Source organism: Glossina fuscipes, unplaced genomic scaffold (genome assembly GCF_014805625.2).
Source record: "Glossina fuscipes isolate IAEA_lab_2018 unplaced genomic scaffold, Yale_Gfus_2 1, whole genome shotgun sequence".
NCBI lineage: Eukaryota > Metazoa > Arthropoda > Insecta > Diptera > Glossinidae > Glossina > Glossina fuscipes.
Genome location: NW_023998415.1, coordinates 41,096,666 through 41,122,187, shown reverse-complemented (window position 1 = coordinate 41,122,187; position 25,522 = coordinate 41,096,666). Strand labels below are relative to the sequence as shown.

General features: G+C 32.8%; 6 protein-coding genes across 8 annotated transcripts in view; 2 read left to right on the top strand and 4 right to left on the bottom strand.

Annotated features, from left to right (window-relative positions):
• The first annotated feature begins 699 nt into the window (after positions 1-699).
• LOC119631398 (vitamin K-dependent gamma-carboxylase) lies at positions 700-14,154 on the top strand. Its single transcript, XM_038023562.1, has 5 exons — positions 700-1,023; positions 11,816-12,031; positions 12,108-12,429; positions 12,481-12,827; positions 12,887-14,154. The coding sequence occupies exons 2-5, from the start codon at positions 11,836-11,838 to the stop codon at positions 14,116-14,118; spliced, it is 2,097 nt and encodes a 698-aa protein (XP_037879490.1). The 5' UTR covers positions 700-1,023; positions 11,816-11,835; the 3' UTR covers positions 14,119-14,154.
• On the top strand, positions 3,382-5,321 carry LOC119631399. The gene has a single exon (XM_038023563.1). The coding sequence runs from the start codon at positions 4,114-4,116 to the stop codon at positions 4,774-4,776; it is 663 nt and encodes a 220-aa protein (XP_037879491.1). The 5' UTR covers positions 3,382-4,113; the 3' UTR covers positions 4,777-5,321.
• Positions 14,155-14,998: 844 nt separating the features above from the next.
• LOC119631431 (ATP-binding cassette sub-family B member 7, mitochondrial) lies at positions 14,999-22,909 on the bottom strand. Of its 3 annotated transcripts, none has more exons than XM_038023618.1 (9): positions 22,707-22,909; positions 20,286-20,424; positions 17,375-17,570; positions 17,145-17,299; positions 16,918-17,084; positions 16,705-16,815; positions 15,829-16,623; positions 15,493-15,768; positions 14,999-15,411 (listed from the first exon to the last, which is right to left on the bottom strand). In XM_038023618.1, the coding sequence occupies exons 1-9, from the start codon at positions 22,827-22,829 to the stop codon at positions 15,211-15,213; spliced, it is 2,163 nt and encodes a 720-aa protein (XP_037879546.1). In that variant the 5' UTR covers positions 22,830-22,909; the 3' UTR covers positions 14,999-15,210. The 3 variants fall into 3 exon arrangements, with proteins under 3 accessions (XP_037879546.1, XP_037879547.1, XP_037879549.1); XM_038023619.1 differs by having other exon boundaries at positions 17,375-17,564; XM_038023621.1 differs by having other exon boundaries at positions 15,000-15,411; positions 17,375-17,498; positions 22,707-22,908.
• On the bottom strand, positions 20,314-22,779 carry LOC119631432 (SET domain-containing protein 4). The gene is made up of 2 exons (XM_038023622.1): positions 22,707-22,779; positions 20,314-21,956 (listed from the first exon to the last, which is right to left on the bottom strand). Exon 2 carries the CDS (start codon positions 21,832-21,834, stop codon positions 20,494-20,496), a length of 1,341 nt encoding a protein of 446 aa, XP_037879550.1. The 5' UTR covers positions 21,835-21,956; positions 22,707-22,779; the 3' UTR covers positions 20,314-20,493.
• Positions 22,910-23,211: 302 nt separating the features above from the next.
• On the bottom strand, positions 23,212-25,049 carry LOC119631813 (protein OPI10 homolog). Its single transcript, XM_038024333.1, has 4 exons — positions 24,887-25,049; positions 24,462-24,821; positions 23,857-24,385; positions 23,212-23,793 (listed from the first exon to the last, which is right to left on the bottom strand). Exons 1-3 carry the CDS (start codon positions 24,914-24,916, stop codon positions 24,206-24,208), a joined length of 570 nt encoding a protein of 189 aa, XP_037880261.1. The 5' UTR covers positions 24,917-25,049; the 3' UTR covers positions 23,212-23,793; positions 23,857-24,205.
• The window catches only part of LOC119644948 (2-oxoglutarate dehydrogenase-like, mitochondrial), a 24,132-nt gene continuing 23,651 nt past the window's right edge, over positions 25,042-25,522 (bottom strand). The window contains exon 13 of the mRNA XM_038044692.1: positions 25,042-25,260. Coding sequence (XP_037900620.1) covers positions 25,042-25,260 — 219 coding nt within the window. The remainder of the gene's footprint in view (positions 25,261-25,522) is intronic.

Here is a 25,522-nt window from a genome sequence, read left to right as displayed (position 1 = left end):
GCAGTTTTTCTCAAGCATTTTCATCTCTTTCGTTTCTCACAGCAAATTTTTCTCACGTTCAAAATTAAAGCTTAGTGGCTCAAGATCGACAAGGATCTTTGTTGGGACTATGAGACAATCATATACATATATATGTATTGTAAATGAAAAATCAAAAGAGATTAATTCAATACGATATGGATTATTGAAAAAAATTAAAAACATTACCCTTGTGCCAGTCCAAGTGTTAAGTAAGTTATAATGACAACTCGTACGTAAGTTATTTTTGCATAAATTATATATTATTCATATATTGTTGAAGGTATGTGATATATACTGCAATTTACATACGGAAAATCATGTGAAAACCCTTGTCAACACCCCCCAATATCCGTCCGTACACCCCTTATGAAATAACATTTTCCTATGGATACATCATCTTTACACACTTTAATGAGTATCAATCTCAAGCTTCTAAGAGAACCACAATATATATTCTTAGCAACATGGCTGATTGCTCCTTCTGTTTGCTTTGTTTTTCTTTTCTTTTTTTTTTTTTCCTTTCTTATTGAAAAAGTATGAGTCTATTTGTTACCCTTTTCCTAAACATCGAGAAAAGAGCATACAGGATATATGTGCATTTTATGATGTACGGAGCATGCGCTTTTCATTTTTATATTTATAAAATTCGTATAAAGAAACAAAAAGCAAAAGGCAGAAAAACAAAAAAAAAAAACAAAAAAAAAAAACAAAAAAAAAACAAAAAGAAAAAACCCGCTATAGGATTCTGCTTGTTGGAATTAAATTCTTATCATTGCAATGCTTGCTTGGCTAAGCATATTTCTGTTTCCGTGTACATATATAAATAAGAAGGCATCTTTCGGCGAACATTTAGTCACTTTGTTAAAGTGTGCTTTTCGAGATTTTTATATTTAACGCAATGGCATCGCATAAACAATATTGAAAGAGTTTTTAACAAAAAAAAAAAAAGTAATTCTCAAGTTGAACGTAAAAAACGACCGTTAAAAGTCAAAATAAAAGTCGGTAAGTGGAAAATTTACTTATTCTTGGTGTGATTATCCTTAAAAATTCTTTTAAAATCTGTCAAGGATTTGTTATTGCATTCAGTAAATAAACGAAATAAAACTCAATGTGCAACTATTATATTAATATTTAAATTGTTGATTGTAACGAAAGAGAGAGCGAAAAAAAAAACTTTTTTCTCTTTCATAGAAACCTTTATGTTTTTTCCCTAAACGAGTATCTGAATGAATATGTAAAGGGTTCTAAGTCCATATAGAGAATGTATCTACGTCCAAACTAGGAGGTACATGTCCTTTCATTAAACATTCAGTATTCAGCGAACTCAAGCCTTATAAACCGCTTATTATTATTGATTAATTTATTCAATATATTTTTTTCTTTTTTTTAAATACTTATTCCTTTCTCTTCAAAATAGCAATAAAATCTCTTTCCTATCAACTTTTAACAGAGATATATGCTTCTTTGCGTTATCGGTATAATAAAAATTAATTAGGATCTATGAACGCTTCATAAAAATTTAACAATGTCCTTTGAAAGCGTACGCAACCCGTAATAATAATTTACGGGAAATATTCATTCATTCTAAACGCATTATTTACAAGATGCTTTCAACATAAACAGTCAGATATTAAAAATATGTAAAAAAAAATAGAGTAATCTGCTTTCAGGGGTTGAATATGGAATGTTGGATATAATGAAATGGATAAATAATAGATATCCCGGTCTTTAAACTTATGTAATGAGAATTCTTAAAATGATTTCAGTGTAATCGATATGTAAAAGTAAGTCGGTCAATAAAATTAAGTCGGTTTGTTGCGATGACAACCGAATATTGCAATATATAGCACTGCATAAGAATAATTCATCATATCTATCTATCATGATTATAACATTAACGAAAGAGAATTTATATATGTATGTTAAGTGGAAGGATACTTATGTCCACGTTGAGATGATATGGACGCGTGCTGCAGCGAAAATGAGTATATTGACAAACAGCGGAAATGAATATTTCAGTTTATTTGCCCATAGATGGGTTCGTTGATCTCAATTTAATATACTTTCTGCCTTTTGCTGCTCGGAATTTTTAGATTACTATTTTCAGCATTCTCGAGCAAGTATTTCTTAAGTTCAATTATTATTTGATATAATTGATGTAATATGACGAGACGTTGACATATCTTGATTAACATAATCCCTCAATTTGAAGATATTATGCTCTCTTGTGCAGAATATCGAAATCAGTTGATTGTGTTATATCCAAAATTGTGTAGGGGACAGGTATTATTATCGATTATCAATTTATTTCAAGGACCGCCTTCAAATCGTCTGTGCTATATCGGCATAAAGTTGTAGCAACGTATATAACACTAAGATTGACTACCATTATCTTTCAATCTGAAGACTTCGTACTTTCATATGCGTAATATCGAAATCAGGTGATTTTGTTGTATGTGCATAATCTCGGCACGAAAACTTCTATCAATGTATAATATTTTATTTAATTTAAAACTTTAAAGAAGTGAATGTGAGAACGTTCCGCAAGAAAAGAGATTCGGAGTTTCGAAGGCATATCAAATTTCACAAGTCCTAGCAAGCTCTAGTGCGTTTCTTGCTCTCATTTAATTGTATTGGTTACTACTACTACTATTAGTTATATAACGAAAGTCTGGATATATATGAAAAATGTGAAAGACTGAAGGACTGCTTGAAAATGAGTGATTTTGTTTCAATCAGATATTAACTGAAATAAATATTTATATTTAAAATAACATCTATTGCACCTGTGACCTGTGTGAAACGAAAGGTGCAATGAATTAAGAAAGAGAATTTGTAAAGAAATTGAAGAAGAGATATGAGGATATTATAGAAAAAGTCACATAAAAAGAATGGTAATAAATAATAAATAATAAATACTTAGTAACCGGTTCATAGAGTGCGTTTTTGGAATGAAAATAATACGCAAAAACACAAAAAATAAATAAATAAATAAATAAATATGAATAAGTAAATAAAAAGCTGCATTGAAGGTGTGCGGAAAGAAAAAGATATTAAAAACAAAATCGGTTACTAACGCAGCGTCTTTGCGTATGTATCTACACTTAATAGGAAGCCAGCCAGTCAGACGGACTGCCGATTTCATTTCATATCATAAAACAACCCCTGAATGGATAAAAATTACAAAAGTGTTTTTATTGCACGGCCTAACTGAGAACTCATTCACGCACATACAGTATTTAAGGGTAGTTTGTTTATGTAAAAACATACATGTACAAACATATATATATATATATATATATATACTCCAACTTAAAATACATGCACATGTATATTATACAAATCTCTAACGCAATAGCCGGCCCGTTCAGTATTGAGCATGCCACAGTTGAACAGCGTCATTCAGAGCGTGTGGACCTTAATTTCAATTTGGCGGAAGCAACATTTCAAAAACTTTTAAATCAATTTCCCCCAATTTCACTTCACACAGCACCCTTGTGTCGTTCTCTTAAACTCTCTCTATCTGTCTATCTCTATCTCAGACACTCGTTCAATCGAAATTCATTCGTTTTGTGTACTTTGTAAGCGTTTTGTGTGTACATACACAGAATTTCGCGTGCGTTCGTTCGTTCGTTCGTTCATTTGTTTGTTCATTTAATACGTTCGGTCCTCTTTTTACAAAGGTGTTGTTGTAACTGAGAAATCAAGAATTTCTAGTTTGGATTCAATTTACAATAAATTGAATTTTGAGTTTGTGTGAATTTGCATAAAATTATTTAACATATTTTTTGGCTAAACTCCTTGGCGAGTTGCAATAAATCAGTAAAAGTGGAAACTCCAAGGGCAGAAACTCCAATCAAAACGGAATCCGTAACAGAGGACGAGGTACCGGTAACAACGCCAACCACACCACCATCACCGTCGGCAACCGCAACAACACCGTGTTCAGGAGGAGGTGCACCAAAACCGACACCGACACCGACCCCGACGACAGCGACAGCGACAGCGACCGCGACCGCGACCGCGACCGCGACCGGGACAGCGACCGTAACTGTAAAACCAACGAGCGGACCTTCTTCGAAACGCTTCAAAATGGCCGAAAACTGCAGTAAGTGCAAAAAAGTGATTACCTCTAAGGAGACGGGCATAAATTGCAGTTGTCAAAAAAAATTCCATCGCAGTTGTGTGAATATTGATGATACCTTATTTGAAGCCATCCAAAAGAATCCGATGATTGTGTTCAGTTGCGACGATTGTCGCCAGCAATCGCCTAAAGCTATGGCAGCTAAATTGCAAGCATTAGACGAAAAATTAAATAAAGTCAGCAATGGGGTCAATCAAATACAGGGACGCATGTACCAGCAGTATTTTCAATTTGGCAACGCTAACAATCAGGGCGATGCCAAGAAGCAAACCAACAATCTAATTGTGGTCGGTAATAATTGCAATTCGGATCGTTTGCAGGTCGTCTGCGATTATGGGCGTTGGGTGCAGGTTGGCAAATTTGCCACTTCCACCTCCGAGGAGGATATAATTGAGCATTTGGCTCAAGAACTGAAAATCAATAAAAATCTAGTCAAATGCACTAAACTGGTTAAAAACGATGCCAATTTGGCTGCATTGTCATATTGTAAATTTAAGATTTCCATACCGGACTATCGCTTCAATGAGCTGTTCAACGAGGCTATTTGGCCCAGCGGTGTAATGGTGTCGCCCTTCACTCCACGTTCTCAGCTAAATCAGAATCGCATTTAAGTGAGGTTGGACCGTGGGGGCGGCCGGGAGAGTGGTGGAGGAGCATTAGAGACCGTTACGAGACGTCGTAGAAAGAAACGAAAAGAGCGAAAGTTATCAAAAATCGAACAGAGCGAAGCAATTGTTAAAACCAGTGAGAAAAGCACCAGTACGGAGCATGAAAATGAGCATGAGCATGAGCAAGAGCAAGAGCAAGAGCAAGACCAAGACCAAGAACCGGAGGAAGAAGAAGAAGAAGAGCAAGCTCACACGGACGAAGAATTAGAAAATGAATAAACTGCATATGAAGCATATGAACGATTTGGTAGGTCGGAGGATATTTTAAAGTTTGATTGTATTGATGGGGTGGATAGAAGTGAATACAAATACATTGATACATTGGCTGGGCCCACAACAATAATAACAGCAACAACAACAACAACAACAATTTTTCGAAAACTTTTAAGCAGTTCACAGATATGACGTTTTTTACATGCAATTGTTCTTTTTTTTTCCTCGTTTCCTTTTTTTTTCTCTCTCTATCTCTGTCTCTGTCTTTCTCTCTCTCTCTCTCTCTCTCTCTCTCTCTCTTTCCTCTCTTTTTTTAATAATTTAATACATTCCAGCAAACCAAATATAAAAAACTTAATTAATTCTTATAACAATTTGCATACGATGATGATGGTATGATGTGAAACGACAAAAAAACATTTAAACTTTCTGTGCGAAGTAAACAATTAATAGCTTAAAGAGTAAAAAGAGGACTAAAGCAAAAAAAAAAGAAAAAAAACAAAAAAAGTATGAAAAGATATGAGGAAAGCAAAACTACAGACAATTTTATAAAATACTTAAGAAAATATAAAAATAAATTTTAAAAATATTTTAGAATTTTAAAATACTTAAAACATAAACATACATACATACATACATACATACATACATACCAACATACATACATACACACATACATACATACATACACACACACACACACACACACACACACACACATCCACACACACATTTGCATACATATATGTATTATTACAGATAAAATAAACCGAAAAAAAGAGACTTTTGAGAAAAATTTTCAATATATTAGTCATTCACCCCCAAAATGAAAGCAAAACAATACCATAGACGATAACATAGTCGTTGATATGTACATTTTTACATATAAACGTACCACCATGTTGTTATTTTGTATAGCTGTTGTACCGGAAAATTACAAAAAAAAAAAAAAAAAAATCCAAAAAAAAGAACAAAAATTACAAAAAAAAGAAAAAAACCGAAGAAAAAAGAAAAAAAAAAAAACAAAGAGCAAAAAGCAATGGATTTAAAGCATATATAGACAATATGTACAACAATCCGAAAAGTCGCTAGTGCGGTATGAGAATTCAACAAGAGAATTATTTGGTCATTAATTAGAGCAGAGAAGCAGAGCAGAAAGTAATATTAAAGTAAAAATGTAGGAGAAGTATATGAATGAATGAATGAGAATCCAATCGGAAGGCTAACGATGAATGAGAAACAAATGTATTGAAATAATATATGAAAAAAAAAAAAAAAAAAGAAAATAAAAAAGAATACAATTTTTCTTAATATTTCCAAAGATTTGCTTTAAAAGTGTAATTTGTAATTACTTTTCGATTCACTGATAAAATAAATAATGTAATGAAAAATTCAAATTTTTGAATTCAATAAGCATTCCAAGCAAAATCCTTTATTTATTTATTTTTTAAGAATTTTATCCTCTTTTTTTCTTTTCATTTATTTGGTTTTCCTTTTTAATTCCCCCCACCCATCACATGGGAATGGACGATGTACTTCTTAACTAAAGCTGATGGGTTGTATGAGGATAAAAATAAAATGAATGAATGGCAGGATAGTTAATAGACTCGGAATTACGATGCAATTCCAAATGCAGATAAACACAAAGCCGTCTGTCCTGCAACTTTCCTAATTGTTCTTTATTTCGTTTTTTTTTTTTTTTTTTTTTTTTTGGGGATTAAAAATTTCCGGGAACAACCAACCAACCTTTTTAAAAATTAAAAAAAAAAAATTTTTTTAATTTTTTTTTTTTTTTTTTTTTTTAGTGGAAATTTATTCGCAATCGAAAAGAAATCCAAATCGTGAATAACGCATCCATCTAATGGAAGCTAAGCTACAAAGTTGATTTATGTAGGACATGTTTTCGCATATGTTTACGTGCTGCTGGGTAAGTCGGATTACGATTACATCGAAACATCGAAATATTACAATATATTTGCCTTTCTCTATTACCGTTTACGGTCTAACGCTCTATCATATGCGACTAAAGAGTCTGAGTGAATTCACACTTGTCCGTTCATTTGCGTCCCTCCTCGCCACACCCTCTCCATATCACACATTTCAAAGTCGGCCATAGTATTAATATCAAGCCAAAAAAATAGGCATGACCTGCCCGTAAATTCAATCCAGAAGCAAACGTTCAACGTACGTACTTCATAAGCCACGTTGAGGTTATGGTATATATATAAAAATGAAAAAACTGAAATTCGCTATGAATATTAATATAAAAAGGTGACGAAAATGCCTAAAGTTCGACCCGATATGTCAAATACGAAGTGATGGGTATTCAATTCGAATTTCTCTTATTAGTTTTACTTAAGATTTCTTATTCTAATAGATGAGTAATAAGCCAATGTATTTAATAAATTAATACATATATATATATATATATATATATATATATATATATTTCTTTTGTTTATTTATTTATTTATTTATTTATTATTATTATTATCATTATTTTTAATAGCTTTTTTACTCTATGAAAAGAGAATTTTTTCTATAAAATTTTTTAAAATAAAAATTATTAAAAATTTAGTCAAGCAGTATTTATATATATTTAAACTATTATATAAAATTATAATAAAAAAAGTAAAAAAATTTAACTCTCTTTTTCTCAATATGAAATGAAATTTTCAAAACTTTGGTAATGACTTTGGCGTTCGTTTACGTAAAGCAGCCAAATAATGCAAAAATCTTATATAAACTCTGAGAGAAAGAGGAAAACAATTTATTAATAAAACTGTAGTTTAAATCATTTTCAAAAAGCTTTGTCGTAATTTTCTAGAGAATTTCGTAAAGAAATATTAATAAAAGTATTACAAATATTACCAACCAAAATAAAACAAGAAAAAAAAATTATATGAAAATTATTAAATTTATGCTAAACCTTCTGAGATTTTCTAAAAAATATTAAGAAAAACTTACGAAAAAAAAGGAAAGAAAATATTAAGAAGAAAAACAAAAAAAAAGAAAACAATTTAAAATCATTACTTAGCAATATAATCTCAATCAATATAAAGTATTCATCGACATTAACACACACACACACACACACACATACGCACACAAACACACACACACACACACAACACACATAATAACACTAAAATCGATTTCGGATTTTGCTCTTTTCCCGTATATACATATACATATGCACGCACACAATTTTCTTTCGTTCCTCTTCTTTACTTCCCCTTCCTTTGATGCGGTGTATGAAAAGTGTAGATGTGCAGAAATAAAATGTCTGTCTTCTTAGAGTTTCATTTAAAATTGACAATTTTCTCCTTTCTTTTTTACCTTTTTTGTTTCCTTTCATTCTCTTCTTTCAAAAATTTATTGTCAACAAATTTTATAAAAAAAAAAAAAAAGAAAAGAAAATTAAATAAATAAAAAAAAGTTGAATACAATAATATTCACACTTGCAAATTTAACAAAATTAAAGAAAAACTGAAATTTATGTACTTAGTATACATATACATATGTACTTATTATGCATGCATGTATTTATGTGGAATTTTTAAATAAATTCTAAACCAAAAAACAAAACTTCAAAAACACAAAAAAAAAAAAACAAAAAAAAAACAAAAAAAACGAAGAAAATATTTTAACTATTCATTCGTTTTATTTACAAGCGAGGAGGAAAAGGTTTTTTTATGATATATGTGCGCGTTACCCACCGCTGACTTTGAAATGCATTGATGTGACTCCTTGATTATGTTTAGAACAAGAACCGATCACATTGTTAAACACACGTAAATTTTCCTTATTGTGCCAGCAGGCATTTGATTAATAGGAATACATTATCGAACAATGATATAAACTTAGCAGTCCTTCGGTTTATATTTACAAATTACAGAGCTACAATCGCTCTTGTAAATGATAATTATATATATATATATATATCTCGTAGCTATATATATTGGCCTATGGCTTTATAATTAAAATAATAATAGTAATAATAAATAAAAATGAAATAAAATGAAAAATTTTATATGAAAAATTCGACCTGACAAGAATGAATCAAGGGCGTTAGTATGTATGATTCGCCTTTTGTTTTATCTCAGTATAGCGAGCATCACAAACATTTTCAAGATTCATATAAAGATGTGTGATTGGGCCGGCAAAACGAAGAATCCGATGCTCTCTACTCTCTTTTCTTCTCTCAAGGCTACCAAAGCGAGAGGTTCGAAAATTCGTAAAATGCATTATCGCATAATGTCACTTATGAAGATGCATCTTTAATACCCTCCTAAGTCTAGCTTTTACCAACTGTTAGAAATCACTGTTGGAAAATCATTCTTTTTGCTTTTTTTTTGTTTTTTTTTTTTTTTTTTTTTTTTTCAAAATGAAAGACGATTTTTGTACAGCGGATAAATATATTATTATGAACAATCGAATTTGATAAATATTATCTTTCAGCAATCTTATGAATTATGTTATTCGCCGATGACCATCAGTTCATCCCATTATTTTGTCTTCATCAGCCTCAACTGACTTTCTGGAAGATGATACGGTACGTCTTCAATATCACACTTGTCGAGATGAAATTTTGGAAACCAGTTTTGGTCAATACATCTTCTTCATGCAGATTCATTTCTTGCTTAAATATCATTTTCACTTTATCGATAGTAAAAACGAAAATATGCGAGATTTATGTTGCTTTCGACTTTGCAAACAAAAATTATTCCGCAAAATCAAACGGATCTTTTCAAAGTCAAAACCTTATCATATTAGCTATCAAAATATACAATGGAAATGCAGTTAAAGTATCAAATTGGGACACTGCGGAACAATGCATATATTCTTTGTGGGGTTTAAGGTGTCGGCACCTGGCATGAACCCTTAATCAGACGCGTTCCCTAGAACCATCGGCAATTTTTCTAGTTCAATTGAGGACCCAAAAAGTTCAAAAGAGTACGACACTATTTATTAAAGGGGGCCTTACTACCCTGAGGTAGTGGAATAGGAAATGAATGTGGGTCATTTTCTTGCTTACTGGTTTGCGTCGAGACCTATCTGAACACTTCTTAGATAGTTCTCCACGAAACTTTGGGATGACCATAGCCACCACAAATACTCCCCGAAGGGCCATATCCAGCAGTCAGGTAAGAAGGCAATCTCCCGACGGTCAGATGGTTAGCGCACCTTCCTGCCAGGAGCAATCGTATTTCATGGCTTATCGTTCGTAAAGAATTATAGAGAGCTTTGGGTGATCTCTTACTGTACACAGCCGCAGCCACTCTTGCCTTCGGAAACTCTTCACACGTCCCGGTAGGCCATCCAAACGCTATCCTTTCTAGAAGAAACAATGCTTCCAAGGTTATCATTACACAGCATATGTCCAACTGTGCCCCAACCCTCTTAAATGTCGTTGGCCATCATGCAGTTTGAAGGCCTCCAAGAAAGAGAACTACAAGGGAGAGGAAAAATGCCCTCTTTCGATTATAGAAGATACATCCATTAGGCTTCCGAAAGAAAAGCCTGTCGCCAAGTTATAGATAGCAAATCTTAAAGCCTTCTTTGCCGTTGACTGTGCAACTCTCAAAAGTGAGAGACATAAAGCAACAATCAACTTTTATAGGGAGCACAAACCAAATAGCGTATCTGTACATCTATGTTCAGCCATTTGGGGGATCCCATTGTTCCGCTCCCGTGTTGAACAATGCAATTAAATTCACACAGAAAACTCACGAACAATCCTTGTTCTCTTTTTTGTAGATTGAAATGCAGGAAGATAAGCAATAATTGCATCAATAATTGCTGCTCTTATCAAATCTTATAATCAATACTTCCCTATCGAGAAATTACATTATTCAAGTCCATATGGATGCTAATGTCGGCAATTCAAAACCGTTTTACAATCGACTAAATATCGTGCCCAAAGTAACTATTTGATCACTTCTATCATACAAGAGAGTAATTCGTGGCAAATACTTTATATTCAATGTGAAGAGTTGTACACAACTTACACCCCCTAGAAGACATATTTGATATATGTTTCGTTCCTCGGACGCTGTTGTCCGATGTTCGTCTCACTGAAAGCTTTCAAGATTGAGTCTAAGAAAAAGGGAAAATGATCGATTCTTAGTAAACATAAAAAAGACTTTCAAACGCTAAAAGCTCTATAAAATGTTCACTTTCTGCCTCATACATATATATGCATATTATCCACATAATATCCACATAAATATTCGAGTAAGTAAAAATCACGATTATCAGATCGTTGTTCACGGATTCAATTATTTTGGTCGTAGTTACAGGGACCGATTGTGCACACAACCACTAGACTGCGTCCGCTTCCCTATCTCTTTCTCTTTCTTCATGTCTTCTCGTGTTACACAAATGGGGGACATACCCTGAGTCATTGATCTATATTAAAAAAAAAAAAAAAAAAAAACGCATTGAAAAAGTAGAACGAACAGCAGGAAATCAAAAATTTCATAGCACCCGTTTAGAGATTTTCAAATGCTCTTCAACACAGCGGGAATGCCAAAGACTAGTATGCGTATTTTCATTTGATCCGTTCAAAGCAAGAAAGATATTCTCTCCTTGAATCTTGTCCTTCAATAAAAGACTGGGATAAGCTTTGTCTGAAAAATAAATTGGAAAATTGGGATTTTCGATTTAATTTGAATGAATTTGAAATGGTTCCGGAATCGGAGACGTCTTACCGCATATGATAGCAGCAAATAATTAATCAGTATAAAATTTCATTTGTACTTTGCAGCAGAGAGACAGACGAAGGATATGTTTTATCGGCAAGAATATCCAGCTCTAAGAGATAGCACAAATCTACGGAAAAGAATCAGTGACAAATTGAAAGAATTCATAACAATTTTTGGGGGTTATGAAGCATATCATTTTTCGACATTTACAAATTTTGGAAAGTGGTTACATAGACCAGTGGATGCTTCCGCCTTGGGAATTTTTCGGATCCTATATGGTATCCCTTATTCTCTTATTCTTATTTTTTTAATGTATATAATTTAAATATTTTTTTTTAATTCAATATTTTCAAGGCTTAATTATGTTAATTGATTTAGCGGAGGAGAGAGGCGGCGGTCAAATGGATGTACGTTTTGGAGAACCATTAAAATGTCATTTTCCTTTATTTGGAGGGCTAAAGGCGTTTTCGTTTCCAACGATGGGCTGCATTTATATGATCATGTGGTTTGGAGCAGTTGGCATTGCATTGGGTTATCGTTTTCGGCTAAGTTGTTCAGCCTACATTTTACCCTATTGGTATATATTTTTACTAGATAAGCCGTCATGGAATAATCATAGTTATTTGTTTGGCTTGATAGGCGCCATGTTACTATTTACCCAAGCTAACCGCTATTGGTAAGAATTTCATATTTGAGTTTAAGAAATCTTTCAAATTCAAATTTTTAGGGCCTTGGACAAATATTTGAATCCCAATCTTCCAAGTACGGTACCATATTGGAATTATTTTTTAATTAAATTTCAATTTTTCATATTATATATGTACGCGGGACTAAAGAAATTTTCTCCAGAATGGTTGGCCGGTTATGCTATGTCTTCATTAAGCCACCATTGGGTTTTAAGCCCATTTTGCTGGTTTTTGTCTTACGAAATGGTTGATTTATTAATCGTCCATTGGTTTGCAGCCATCTTCGATTTTTCCATAGCATTTTTTATGACTTGCGAATTGACTCGCGTGTGGGCCACGCCATTCATGTTACTATTTCATTTAATGAATTCGAGGCTCTTCGTTATAGGTTTGCCAGAGTCAATCAATATATATTTTCCTTTAATTGAAATTTTCAATAATTTGCAGGTATGTTCCCATGGGTTTGCCTGGCTCAAGTGCCCATGTTTTATGGATGCGATTGGCCCCGCAAAATAACGCGTCTAAATTGTAAACATTTATCGTTTTGCATACGAAGGCCGGAAGTTGAAGGCAAACATAGAAATGCTGAATGCAAAACAGATTCGACGAAGTCCGATATGGATAAAAATGTTCCTGATAATTCGAGCACGCGTTGTTTAAAGCTAGAGAAATACCAAACCGCAAATATGAATCTATTTCAAAAATGTCGCACTTTGTTAGTCTTATTTTATTGCTGCCTGCAGCTATTCCTGCCTTATTCTCATTTCATAACCCAAGGTTATAATAACTGGACAAACGGCCTGTACGGCTATTCATGGGATATGATGGTTCATTCCTATGAAACGCTAGAGGTGCAAGTCAAAATTGTCGACAATTTAAATCAACAAGAACATTATATGGATCCTTATGCATTTACCGAATACGACAGATGGACAAAGTACGCTGATATGGCCAAACAATACGCTGAGTGTATACAAAAAAATTTACACCGACTTTATTTAAAAAAATCCAACGCAATACCGCTCAAATCCTTAAATATTTCAATTTATTTTGATGTTTGGTGTTCGATGAATGGTCGTTTAATGCAGCGGGTATTTGATCCTCGTGTTGATTTAATGACGGCAGAATGGTCCCCATTTAAGCGAACTGCTTGGTCTCTTCCATTGCTAGATGAGTTTAAACATATTCGCCCCAAGTTACTGACCATAAGCAACGAGGTTTATAACTGGAATAATGCTACTGATGTTCTTTTTGTAGCCGATTATCCAAGTTTAACTTTGAAGAATATATTGCCGCCCGATATTATTAACACTACGCTGACAATTCTTGAGGGCAACGTACGTTATGCTGAAATGCAATTTAACGAGAGTTATTTTCTAACTGCTGGCAAATCCGTAACCATATCCGGCGGTGTAGAGTACCGCGTTACTACAGTTGGTTTAACTCCCGCGATTTATATGATAACCTATACAAATAAAACGATATTAGAGGATATCCTAACCGTGGGAGATAAAGACAATATATCGAAGAAATCTTGGTTGCCACTGTTGCAAGAATTTAAGGCCAGATTAGAAAATTATAAACGCTTCCTGCAACATATGGGCAATTGTGTGCTGTACCTGATGTATGGCGTACCCATACCTTTGCAACTGAGAGAAAAGCATATTAACCTGACATAAAACTTCCTCGCATCGCTCATGTATAAATTTATTAATGCATTTAAAGTTTTTATGTTTTGCTTCCGAATAAACTAAATATGTAATAAATGTAACACAAGTTGGAGAATTATATTCGGCTGCGCCCAAAACGTCTACGTACACGATCTCTATCTCAAAAAAAAAAAAAAAAAAAAAAAAAAAAAAAAATGCTCAAAAAAAAAAAATTATGGGGTTTGATACTTTTAGGTGGGTATAGCAGATTTTTTTTTTTTTTCAATTTCTATACATACACGTGAGGACCATTTACAAAATACATGTTGCAAAGTTTTCGTTGCGGTCTTTGTTGCTATAACGAGTTGCTATAATGTACATTGTTGTGCTTTTTGAAAAACAGAGATTTCTTCCAATGTCTTTGCTAAACATCAAACCGATATATCTTCATTTCTGCGGAACAGGAGTATTTTTATGAAGGAAATTGCTTATAAGGAGTTGTTTAAATCTATTAACAATTTGATCAATAATATATATTTATACGGATTCCTTCCGCATCTTTTGCTGGTTGCAATAAAAACAATTGCAACTGGAATTAATTAATAGATAGAGAACGTTTCGATAAAAGATGGAAGAGTGTAATGAAGAGCAATACCTTTACGAATCAATCATTAAACCTTCTATTCAATTTTTGCAACTTTTAATCAATTGTTTACAAATTGCTCATTTTTTATTTATTTATTTTTTTTAATTTTTTTTATTTAATTATGTTTACCTAAGTTTATAAATTCTATATGTACAGGAGAAGAAACATTCTTATCTCTAAATTCATTTTTACTCATCAGTGAAATGTACCGTAATTTACTTCTTTTTTTTTTTTTTTTTCTTTTAAAACTTTTTTACGTAATAAATAAATGTTTTTAAAATTAAAAACTTTCTACAAATTTTTCTGTGGTTTCAAAAAGCACATAAACATAGATATCGACATTGCTTAATTAATAACGAGGCAGTTCGTAACATTTCGTTAATATAGCTTACTTGAAAATATGTAAATGTGTGTGAATATGTACATTTTAGTGTTTATATTGCATTTTTGCTTTCTTAAGCAGATGTAGTTTAGGATCAAAATTGCTGCGTTTGTGTTTCCCATAAACGTGCGTATAGACCATTTTTCTTAAGCAATTCGGCGTGATTGCCCCGTTCGCCAACACGACCGTTTTCAAGTACTAAAATCTCATCGGCATCCATGACCGTAGATAAGCGATGAGCTATACAAATACTTGTACGTCCTTTAGTCGCACGAGACAAGGCTTGCAAGATATTCTAATAATGTTGTAAGAAAATTTGAAAAGTTTCACATATATCGCAGTTACGAGGTAGGTGTTAAGTAGATTTTGCACTCACATGCTCGGTTATGGAATCTAAGCTGCTAGTGGCCTCATCAAATATTAAAATAGGCGCATTTTTCAATATGGCCCGAGCTATCGCTACGCGTTGTTTCTCTCCGCCCGACAATTTGAGACCCCTTTCGCCTACCTGAGTTTGATATTTTTTAGGCCAACGCATGATATTTTCATGCAAATCAGCCATACGAGCAGCGTTCTCTACCTCGGACATCGGTTTGCTGAGATTGCCATAGTGAATGTTGTGTAAAATGGTATCGTGGAATAGAACAGAGTCCTGAAAACGTAATAGGATAAATTCTTAGGAATCAATTGCTTAACTTATATAGTTGTCAACCTGCGGCACTACAGCTATCGTTTTTCTTAAACTCTCAATATCCACTTTAGAGATATCCTGACCGTTAATTGAAATAATTCCCGTATTTGGCTCAAAGAAACGAAATAGCAAACGGACCATAGATGACTTTCCTGATCCTGAACCACCTACGAAAGCAATATTTTTACCAGCCGGTATCGTAAACGATAGATCTTTGAATATTGGTTTGCCAAGTTCATATTCAAACGATACGTTTCGAAATTCAATGGAGGCGTTAGTTGGACCCAATACCAACGGAGGAGCGTTAATTGGCGTCCGCACACGGCTGTCTACATTCATTAACGTAAACATTGATTGCATGTCCAATAGAGCTTGGCGTACCTCGCGATATACACTTCCTAGAAAACCGAGAGGTATGCTCAGTTGAAAGAGCAAGCCATTGACCATAACCAAGTCGCCGACAGTCATATTGCCTTGGGCGATTTCTTGGGCCGCCAACACCATTATCAAACTAAGAGCTGTACTGAAAATAGCATTTTGTCCAAAATTTAAAAGCGCCAAACTAGTACTGGTTTTCAAACTGGCCGATTCATATTTCTTTAGAACGTCATTATAACGGGATGCCTCGAACTTTTCATTGTTAAAATATTTTACAGTTTCATAGTTGATTAAAGAATCTACAGCCTTGTTACCGGCCTCGTTTTCGGCTTGATTCATGTACACGCGAAACTTAGTCCGCCACTGCGTAACCGATAAGGTATAAGCAGCATAGACACCCACACACCCCATAGAGACGCCGGCAAAAGCAAGGCCACACTACGACAAAAAAAAAAAAAACAAAAAAAAAATACCTAAAAGGAAATATTTACAAAAAATTTTATAAAAAAAACAAAATACCTTTAAGCCTAATATACTGGAAACTAAAGCCAATTCAAAAACAGTGGGCACTATGTTGAAAACCATAGCAGATAGGACAAAATTAATTCCCCTGGAACCGCGATCAATCGTCTATAAAATTGAACATTTTAAGTCAGTAGTTTAAAGTGTTATTAAAAAAAAAAAAAAAAAAAAAAAAAAAAATAAGACCATAAAGCTATTAAAAAGAACAACCTTAGATAAAGCCCCAGTTTGTTTATTCAAATGAAAGGCCAAGTCCAAGTGATGTAAATGTAAAAAAACGTTCGTGGCTATCTTGCGTATGGAATGATGAGCGACTTTGGCGAAAACAGCATTACGTAATTCATTAAAACCAGCAGCGCAAGCACGAGCAATGCCATCTAAGGAATCGATATCAATAAAATCAACACCATTTATTTAATTAGTTACCCGGAACTTACATCCTATTAACATGGCAGTAGCTACGGATAATACAGTATCAGTTGGCGTGTCCATTGTCAAAGTGCCCAAAGTATCTACGGCCCCTTTAAAAAGAAATGGTACGCAAACCGTCAACACCTTGGAACCAGCTAATAAGCCCAAAGATATAGCCACTCTTCAGATTAGAGAAGGTGTCAATAGATGAAAATAAATATAGCCCAAAAGAAAAAATATTATCATTTTTTTTTACCTTTTTCTCACTAGGGCATCCTCTTTGGGCCATATATAAGCCATCATGGCTCTTAACATATCCTGTGATGTGACCTCAGGTGCATCCAGTTTACCCAGACTAGTACCCCCATCACCAATACCTCCTAGATGAATGTGACATTGTCGTAACGGTGGTTGTGTTTGGGTTTTAGGCGTTTGTACTTGCTGGGCTGGACCTGTGGGGATTTACTGAATTCAACAAAGTAAGATCCCTACAGGGCCATACACACGCATACACAAGCACAATTTTATATAATTTGCAATAAATCATAATAATCGTTAAAAATAATAAATTTTATATTAAGCAATCAAATAAATGATTAAAAAAAAAAAAAAAGAAAGAATAACTTTTAGTTAGAAATTGAAAAGAAAATTAACTTGAAACACATAGTAATCGCTGCAAAATAAAAATAAAATACAAAAATAGTGTTTTTCAAAATGAATGCTTATATGATTTATTTGACATTGATTCCAATCAATGGAACAATATCCTTTAATTACTTCTAAACAACTTTAAATCTGGATCTAAGTAAAACATCGAAGCGTCTCTTAAAGTGCTACCATTATCTTCCAATCTTCTTTATACGTTATATTGCTTATATTTTAATGTTCTTTAACCCAAATCCAATTGATTTGACGGCCATTAAGTGTTCTTTCAAAGTATTTATATTGACAAAATTTCATCCTCCTTGTCATGTTAATAATCTGTTCTTGCTACTACGGCTCAAGGCTAAAGTTTTTATTCATTCGCAGTACAACGCTTTTCCAATTCTTCCTCCTTTGCAGTCTTATAAAAATGACTGCATTAAAGAATTCGGCTTTCCGTGAATGCACATACGAAAGAATACGTTTTTGGAAAAAAAAAAAAAAAAAAAAAAAAAAAAAAAAACCGGAAAATATTGAGTTTTCACTACTTTACTGAGGGCTAAATGTTACCAAATGAGTCCAAAGTCATCGGTAATTTTTTCGAATTTTCTTACGAAACATCATCACCATCATTGGAAGAAATTCTTTATACATTTTTCTATATTCATTAAGGCAACACAGCGGCTTTCGCAAACGATAAACATTTCTGTAGAGGGCAAGGGCTCTTACTTAATTACCTTTCTTAATTTCTTGAAAAGATTAGCATAGACTATGGCAAAAAATATATATTGCTTCTTTAGAAACTATCAAAACTCGATTATAAAGGTCGTTCACGCTTATGTGGTTCGCTAGAGATTTTTAAAACCACTCGATCAAGAATTGATTTACGGTAAGTAATCTCAGATAGTAATCGACTTTTATAGACAACATTGCCAGTAAATTAGACATAGATTTAATACTGTTTTAACGAAAGTCATAAATCTCTTTATATATCACACAAAAGTTTAAAAGAAGAAAAGCACCCTACTTTTTACTCTGATGCAACATTATTTGCTTGCTATTCAATTGCTCATATATTTTTACCTCCCTTCGAATACTTTCAGGGACCACTTAGTTATCCCTAGTATAGTAATTAGCGCTCGCTAACGCTGATGGGTATTTACTTAGTTCCAGCTTTAAATGCTTAGGTTGGTCCGTTTTTAATGATGATAAAATTGGTGAAATCAGTTTATTTTTTTTTCTTTTTTTTTTAACTGAAAAAGAAACATCGTAAACATGCTTAACGGCAATCGGTGCTCTAAACAATATCAAAATCTCTTTGAACTTACATTCAACGGTTCAACAAGAACAGAGATATATAGCTCTTACACATGTATATATAGTATTACAAACCAGTTTAAAATTTAATTCGAAAAAGAAGGATTTTACCATTAAATTAAAGAAAAACGGGATAAAAAAAAGTACTGACGTAAAATATATATATATATATATATTGTATGCATAAGTTAGATTTATGTTTACAAACAAAAAAGATTGAATCCCCCACCCAGATGTACAGTACTCGTTAGTTAAAGTTAACTCGGTTAAGTCTCGGTCTGACGTTTATGACACCGTACAATAGTTTCGTGTTACCTTTCAATTGCAAATAATAAGATTCGTTATAAATCTCGGGTTCACGTTATTATAAAATTACGATTTTTAATAGGTAATGAGTTTTTGTCCAATATCTAGCTTGTTACCTAGACGGATATTAAGAATTTTTGCTTCTTTTTTTTTTTGTTAGGTTTATATTCGTTTTGACGATACAAACAAAAACAATTTTTCTGACAATTATTTCACCACTTTTGAGCTAGGATTGCTATCATCTATCTAAGCTACGCACATAAGCTTCCTGTAAAGGCGTTGTGATCGTATGCCAGCAATATTCACTATTATCAAGATACATATGCCTTTGTATAAATTAATTAATATATAATATATAATAATTAATGTTTCCATCTGAAGATATTAGAAGAAAAGCTTCAAGACGAAATTTTTAGTTCCAAACCAAATTTTAAGCTTGCATATTTAACGAACTTTACCTTTTACCTTTACCTTTACTACCGTTGCAACAAGTATAATGATAACTATGAACATTTAATTAATGTTGCGTTTTGTCAGGTCCGACTGAGTGGCCGAGTAGGCAAAGAGTCTCGACTAAGAACTTAGTGATCGTGCGTTCAAATCTAGAGCGGTTTGAGAGTTTTTAATAAAGCCAATAGCCTTTAGCTGCTAGTGCTTTAAGACTTAGAATTTATTCTCCGGCTATATTAATAATAATAATAATAATAATAATAATAATACATTTTGTCACTTGCCGAAAAAGTTGAAATATTTTTAATAATCACTTCCTTACTTATTGAATATTAACAAACTTAATATGAAAAGTGTACCCTAAAGTCTAGGTGGTGGATATAACAAAAAAATATATATATATTTACATATATATATATACGTATATATATATAAATAAATAATAAAATTACCTTTAGGCACTTTCTTAAGGAAAACTCCACCAAGCAGTTTGTCGGGCGTGGGAGTAAAAGGTGTCACCTTCTTTCTCTCCGTTGTTTTTACAGAAGCGCCATCGCCCACACTGCTAAAAGCAGTACGTGAACAAATTAACTAATTTGGAGAAATAGGGAAACAAACTTATTATCTATGTGTAGTTATTTATTAAATATACATAAATATCTATTCGTAAAGATTTGACAAACATTTCTTTAAATACTTTAAACTCTCTTTTAAATAACCTACAGCTACCAATCCAGCTGGTGTTAGAGACTTAAGCGATTCTAAATCATTTATGCATATTTGATATTCATTCATTTTAAAACTCAACAAGAGCTTCACTTCCTCATTTACCGCCTTTAAATTATCGGATGTGCCAAAGGCAATTTGATTCAAAATATTGGTAAAGTGACTTTCTTCATGAAAAAGTAGATGCAACACCACCCGAAGATTGTGCGAAATGCCTTCTTGCCAGTGTATAAATAATTGATCAGTAAGATTATGATCTCTTATGAACTTAAATTTATTACTATGAAACGTTTGCCCTTTAAACGAATACTCACGACGTAGAAAGTTCTCTATATCATTTGAGGAAAACTCGAAGTAATCATGCTGATTATCGATCAAAGTGAAACCGTACTCGATAAGTAACTTTCGATTCGTTAAGCAACCGTAACTAATAAAAAGTTCCTGTTGCCTCTTAATCTTTTTTAAAGGACTTTCTTCTAGGGTGATAATAAATTCTAATTTTTTATCGCACGTATTAAATATTAAGTCAGGCTGGGTTTTTACTAAATCGGAATGATTAAACAAATCCAAAAGCGGTGCCAAGGCCATGTTGCAATCCCCGGCGATAATAGGTTGAAAAAAATTGTTCTCACATTTCAATTTTTTAACAGATATGTGAATGCTACGTGTATTCACTACAAAATAAGACCAACGAAAATCTTGTAGCGTATATAATTGTTCAAAATCATTGCTATGAAAGATATAGTTCAGATTTTGATAGGCTTCTTTGATTTCGCGGTTTTGTTTCACCGTACACAGTAGTATGGCCTCCGGCAAACATTGTAACTCATTTATTGGGCAAAAATATGGATTAGTAAAGTTCAGAGGTAATGACGTAATATAAGCTTCCAAGGGTGAAGAGCCCTTTAGTTTGCTATGATATAGTACATAAAAAGCCAATAAAGTTTGAAAAGTTATCTTATGTTCCTTAACAAATATTGCGTTATTAAAATTCTTTTTAAAATTCGCATCATTTTCAATGGTGTTAATAGTTATGAAAGATCTAACGGGTAGACGTATTAAAATTTCTCCTTCTTCAAGATTTTTGGTTTTAGAACACAAACCACGTCCAGTGCCAGAAAAATTGCGCGCTGTCAATTGAGTTTTATTTTGCCAACCGAAAGCCATCAAATATTTATAAAGATCTGATAAGAAGCTATTTCTCTCTCCAGCCGAAGGTTGCATCTGTAAAGCAAGTTTTTGCCGTTGTTTACGTAATCGCAAAGTTCGTCCCATGTTGATAAGTTCAGATCTTTTTCTATTACTTTTTGCAATGGCAATGTTGTCTTTCTTTATTTATAACGTTGCAGTATGTGTTGTGTTGGACCTTTTTTAAAAATTATTTTTAATCAAAATTTCTGTAAAGACAAGAAACGAAAGTGCGCTGTTTAATTAACTTAATCATTACCTGAACTTTTCGTTTTTTTTTTTTGCAAAAAAAGGAGCAACGCAAAATTAGAAATTTATCTCCTTAGAGTTGCACTTTTAAGAGCTTAAGGCTCTTCCTATTATGTCATGCTAATATTGCCTCTGGGTTTTCTAATCAATTTAAGCGCCCCACATCTTGCAAATGTGCCAAAAAAACTTAATAACGGAACTAATTTAGATTGGTGGCATTAAATCAATTGGTTTAATGTTTTCTTAAATGATTTTGAAGCTAAACAAATTCGAGAATCTTTCACGGCAGCCTGTAAGAAGCAAAAATAGTTAATTCAAATTGATTCGTAAACAAGGCCTTACGTTAAGATTTTTCTATTCTGCGCTTGATGACTGCAACATAATAAAATAATATAAATTCTTCGCTTTCAAAATTTTGCATTCTACAACAAGCAATGCAGGCTGAATTTTAATAGTTGCAAAATTTTCTGGCAAATATTAAGGAAGTTTTGAACTCTTGCAGCGTGTTATAAATAATTTCTTCGCTAGCACACCACTTCAAATTTGCAAAGCTTTCTAATAAAAGGCCAACACAACACATTTTTAAAAAATTCTTTGCCGGACCCTTTAATCCAAACATTTCTAACAATCTAGATATTTTAAACAAAGATTACGAAATTCATAATTACTTTGCAAGATAGCTCTTAAATGCAATGGCCTTGAAAACTTACCAAAGTTTTTGCTACACGTTGGCCGGTGATATGATTATTGCTGTTATTCACGCTTGACAAGAGGAGTTTATCGTGACATTTCGTTTTACTGCAAATCCGTGCCAAATGGACCAGTCCAGCCATATTTTGTTAAATTTAAAGAACTCCCACGAAAAGTCCAAATTTTTTCTTCCGTAGCGTTTCTGTCCTATTATCTACGTTTTCTATCTATGCTGTCAGATGTACAAAAACTAATAACATGTGATTATCAATATAAATTGTTTATTTAAATGCAGGGTTGTTTTAAAGAATATAATGTTGAATGGGTTTTTAAATATTTTTAAGTAGACGACACTTTATGATTTAATTGATAAATCTATATCTATATTATATCAATCCATAAGTTATAACAGATTTTCTTAGAAAATAATGTTCTGAGGAACATATTAAATGGAATATTTAAATAAATATAAAGCTCGATACGTTGCTTTCTTTGCTTTTCTTTGATTTAACGAGTTAATTTTTTTTAATACATTAGCTAAAATCGCGTTCAAATCATAAAATTGATAATATGATTAATAAATGAAATAAAAGGACATATGCAATTTAATTTATTTATTTTATAAAAATATAGTAAGTAAACTATAGTCGAGGAGCAAAATTATGTCATTTCCCATCAGCGGTCAAAGAAAGTTACAACATTTAATTTAATCATCAAAATTTACATCATAATACTCCCTAGTTATCTCGTCACATATGCTTTTCGTATATAAAATATTTTATCTTTAATTTTCGAACTTAGATTTTATTGATTCAGATGTGTTGTCCGTAAATTTTAAGCGAAATTCAATAAAATCCAGTGTTCTCTCACCACCAAAGTCGTTCTCTTTAAATAGGATACAACGTATATTACGTATAACTTTGCCGTATTTTCTTGTAAAATCTGTAGACAACAAAGATGAACTTTAAAGAACTTGAAAGTAGAAAACTGAAAATTCTTTTTCGAAAATTTTCCATTATCAGGTCGAAAATACCATCCATAAAGCAAGCCTTAATTCACATAATGCCAGCCAATTATAATGCATGTATTTATAAGGGGTTTGCTGATCTGACAAATGAAGTAAACTTTAAAAATGTATTTATTTACTTCTTGAAAATGTAAGTTTATTACTTTTTATGTGGCGGTGTTAACGAACTCTCCATCCGTGTAGTTCGTAATTAGGTTATTAAAATTACATATTATGTTCAAATTCCCAGAGCAGCCCTATATGTGTAGTTGAGAGAAAAATTTTATGTACATGTTTTATATTCCACTTGAATATAATTATTTGCGCCTTTTTTTTTTTGATATAAAAAAATATTTATTTAAAGCATGGTAATGTAGTCAGAGCGAATAAAGGAAAAACGACGACAAAAGTTGTCCACACTTGGCTGAACTTAAAAGTATAATGGAAGCCGTAGATCCCTTTAAAATAAGAATCTATGATGGTTTCCATGCATTCATTTTTTGTTAGATTGTTTTAGTATTTCCAGAAGTTAGGATTTTGTTCCATACGCCTTTGAAAATTCGTATACCAGTTCTGCAGAGTGGATAGCGGCACTAAAGTTTCATTACTCACATTTACAATAAAACTAGAAACGTAGTTATAGAAATTCTCCAACATCTTTTGACTAAACTGCAAATTGGCGTTAGCGTTAGACTGAATAGAAAACGAAGATGTAATCACTTATTCCTTAGTCCTTATTTATTCAAAACATGTGTTATATTTGACTTACCACAGCTGGTGTTAATTGGCTTATGGCAATATCCGGTTCCACCGATATTCCAATCTGAGCAATGTGTGAAATCTCCTGTGCTCCAAAAACCATGGCATTCTCCTGAGCCTCTAATTCGGGGGCTTTCTTTAGTTGAGAGATTTTAAATATAGCCGATGGCTTAGCATTCGATATATGACCTAAATATTGCCAGGTGGGTGCCGAAATGGCATCGGGCCAGCTAAAGTAAACCGCCGCCGACATGCCTTCTGGTAACGGCTGCACACCAGTTAGAAATACCACAATGTAGTTAACGTGATCAATATCCGGCACATTAATAAGCAGTTTATTTTCGTCAACTGGTGTAAAATCAGTTTGAGGCTGACCGCGAAAGAATTTTTTGAGAGTTAACAATTTTAACACAATATGACCGACGAAATACTTACCAATCTACCTGATATTAATAGTCCAAACATAATTTTGTCAATGCTTTTCTTCTCACCTAAAATAAGTACCCTTGCAAATGGAAACGGAAAAAAGATCTAGAAGTATTTTGTATAGAAGAACGTTTGTATGGAACAACAACAACCCCACCACAAACTTAAATAAACATATGATTATGTAAAGCAATGTTGCCAGAAGCAGAGAAAATAGAAAATACGGGGTTGTCAAAATACACCTTTGCACTGCTGTAAGACACAAACCACAAATCCACAAATACTTTCTGCAACTCCCAATCGGCTCTCCACAGCTTTTCAAATGTATTATATATAATATCTGCTGCAGCCCGCTTCAGACTGTTTGTTAAAAATTTATAATACTGTTATAAATTATGTTTAGTAAAAAAATTAAAGAATATATTATTACATCATGACAATTACATAGGCACGATAAATTCATTGGTAGAATAATTGGACTAAATTTTTTTTTTAAACAAAGGAAATTTAATTAGCTCGAATCAAGTTTATTTTTTCACAGGATGTGTACCAGGTTTAGATGGAGAGCTGTCGTCGGTTTTCGGCGGGGTACTATTGGGTGCAGAGGGATCAGGTTTAGATGGAGAGCTGTCGTCGGTTTTCGGC

What these genes read in the sequence shown, in the direction of transcription:
- LOC119631399 (XM_038023563.1), top strand. Translation starts at nt 4,114, where the DNA reads ATGGCCGAAAACTGCAGTAAGTGCAAAAAAGTGATTACCTCTAAGGAG.
- LOC119631398 (XM_038023562.1), top strand. Translation starts at nt 11,836, where the DNA reads ATGTTTTATCGGCAAGAATATCCAGCTCTAAGAGATAGCACAAATCTA. An exon ending in AATTTTTCGGATCCTATATG is followed by an intron (nt 12,032 to 12,107) that starts GTATCCCTTATT and finishes AATATTTTCAAG; the next exon opens with GCTTAATTATGTTAATTGAT. An exon ending in ACCCAAGCTAACCGCTATTG is followed by an intron (nt 12,430 to 12,480) that starts GTAAGAATTTCA and finishes TCAAATTTTTAG; the next exon opens with GGCCTTGGACAAATATTTGA.
- LOC119631432 (XM_038023622.1), bottom strand. Translation starts at nt 21,834, where the DNA reads ATGGGACGAACTTTGCGATTACGTAAACAACGGCAAAAACTTGCTTTA.
- LOC119631431 (XM_038023618.1), bottom strand. Translation starts at nt 22,829, where the DNA reads ATGGCTGGACTGGTCCATTTGGCACGGATTTGCAGTAAAACGAAATGT. An exon ending in GATGCCCTAGTGAGAAAAAG is followed by an intron (nt 17,300 to 17,374) that starts GTAAAAAAAAAT and finishes TCTAATCTGAAG; the next exon opens with AGTGGCTATATCTTTGGGCT. An exon ending in CCAGTATATTAGGCTTAAAG is followed by an intron (nt 16,624 to 16,704) that starts GTATTTTGTTTT and finishes TTTTTGTCGTAG; the next exon opens with TGTGGCCTTGCTTTTGCCGG.
- LOC119631813 (XM_038024333.1), bottom strand. Translation starts at nt 24,916, where the DNA reads ATGTTTGGACTATTAATATCAGGTAGATTG. An exon ending in TATTAATATCAGGTAGATTG is followed by an intron (nt 24,822 to 24,886) that starts GTAAGTATTTCG and finishes TTTCGCGGTCAG; the next exon opens with CCTCAAACTGATTTTACACC. An exon ending in GCCAATTAACACCAGCTGTG is followed by an intron (nt 24,386 to 24,461) that starts GTAAGTCAAATA and finishes TTTTCTATTCAG; the next exon opens with TCTAACGCTAACGCCAATTT.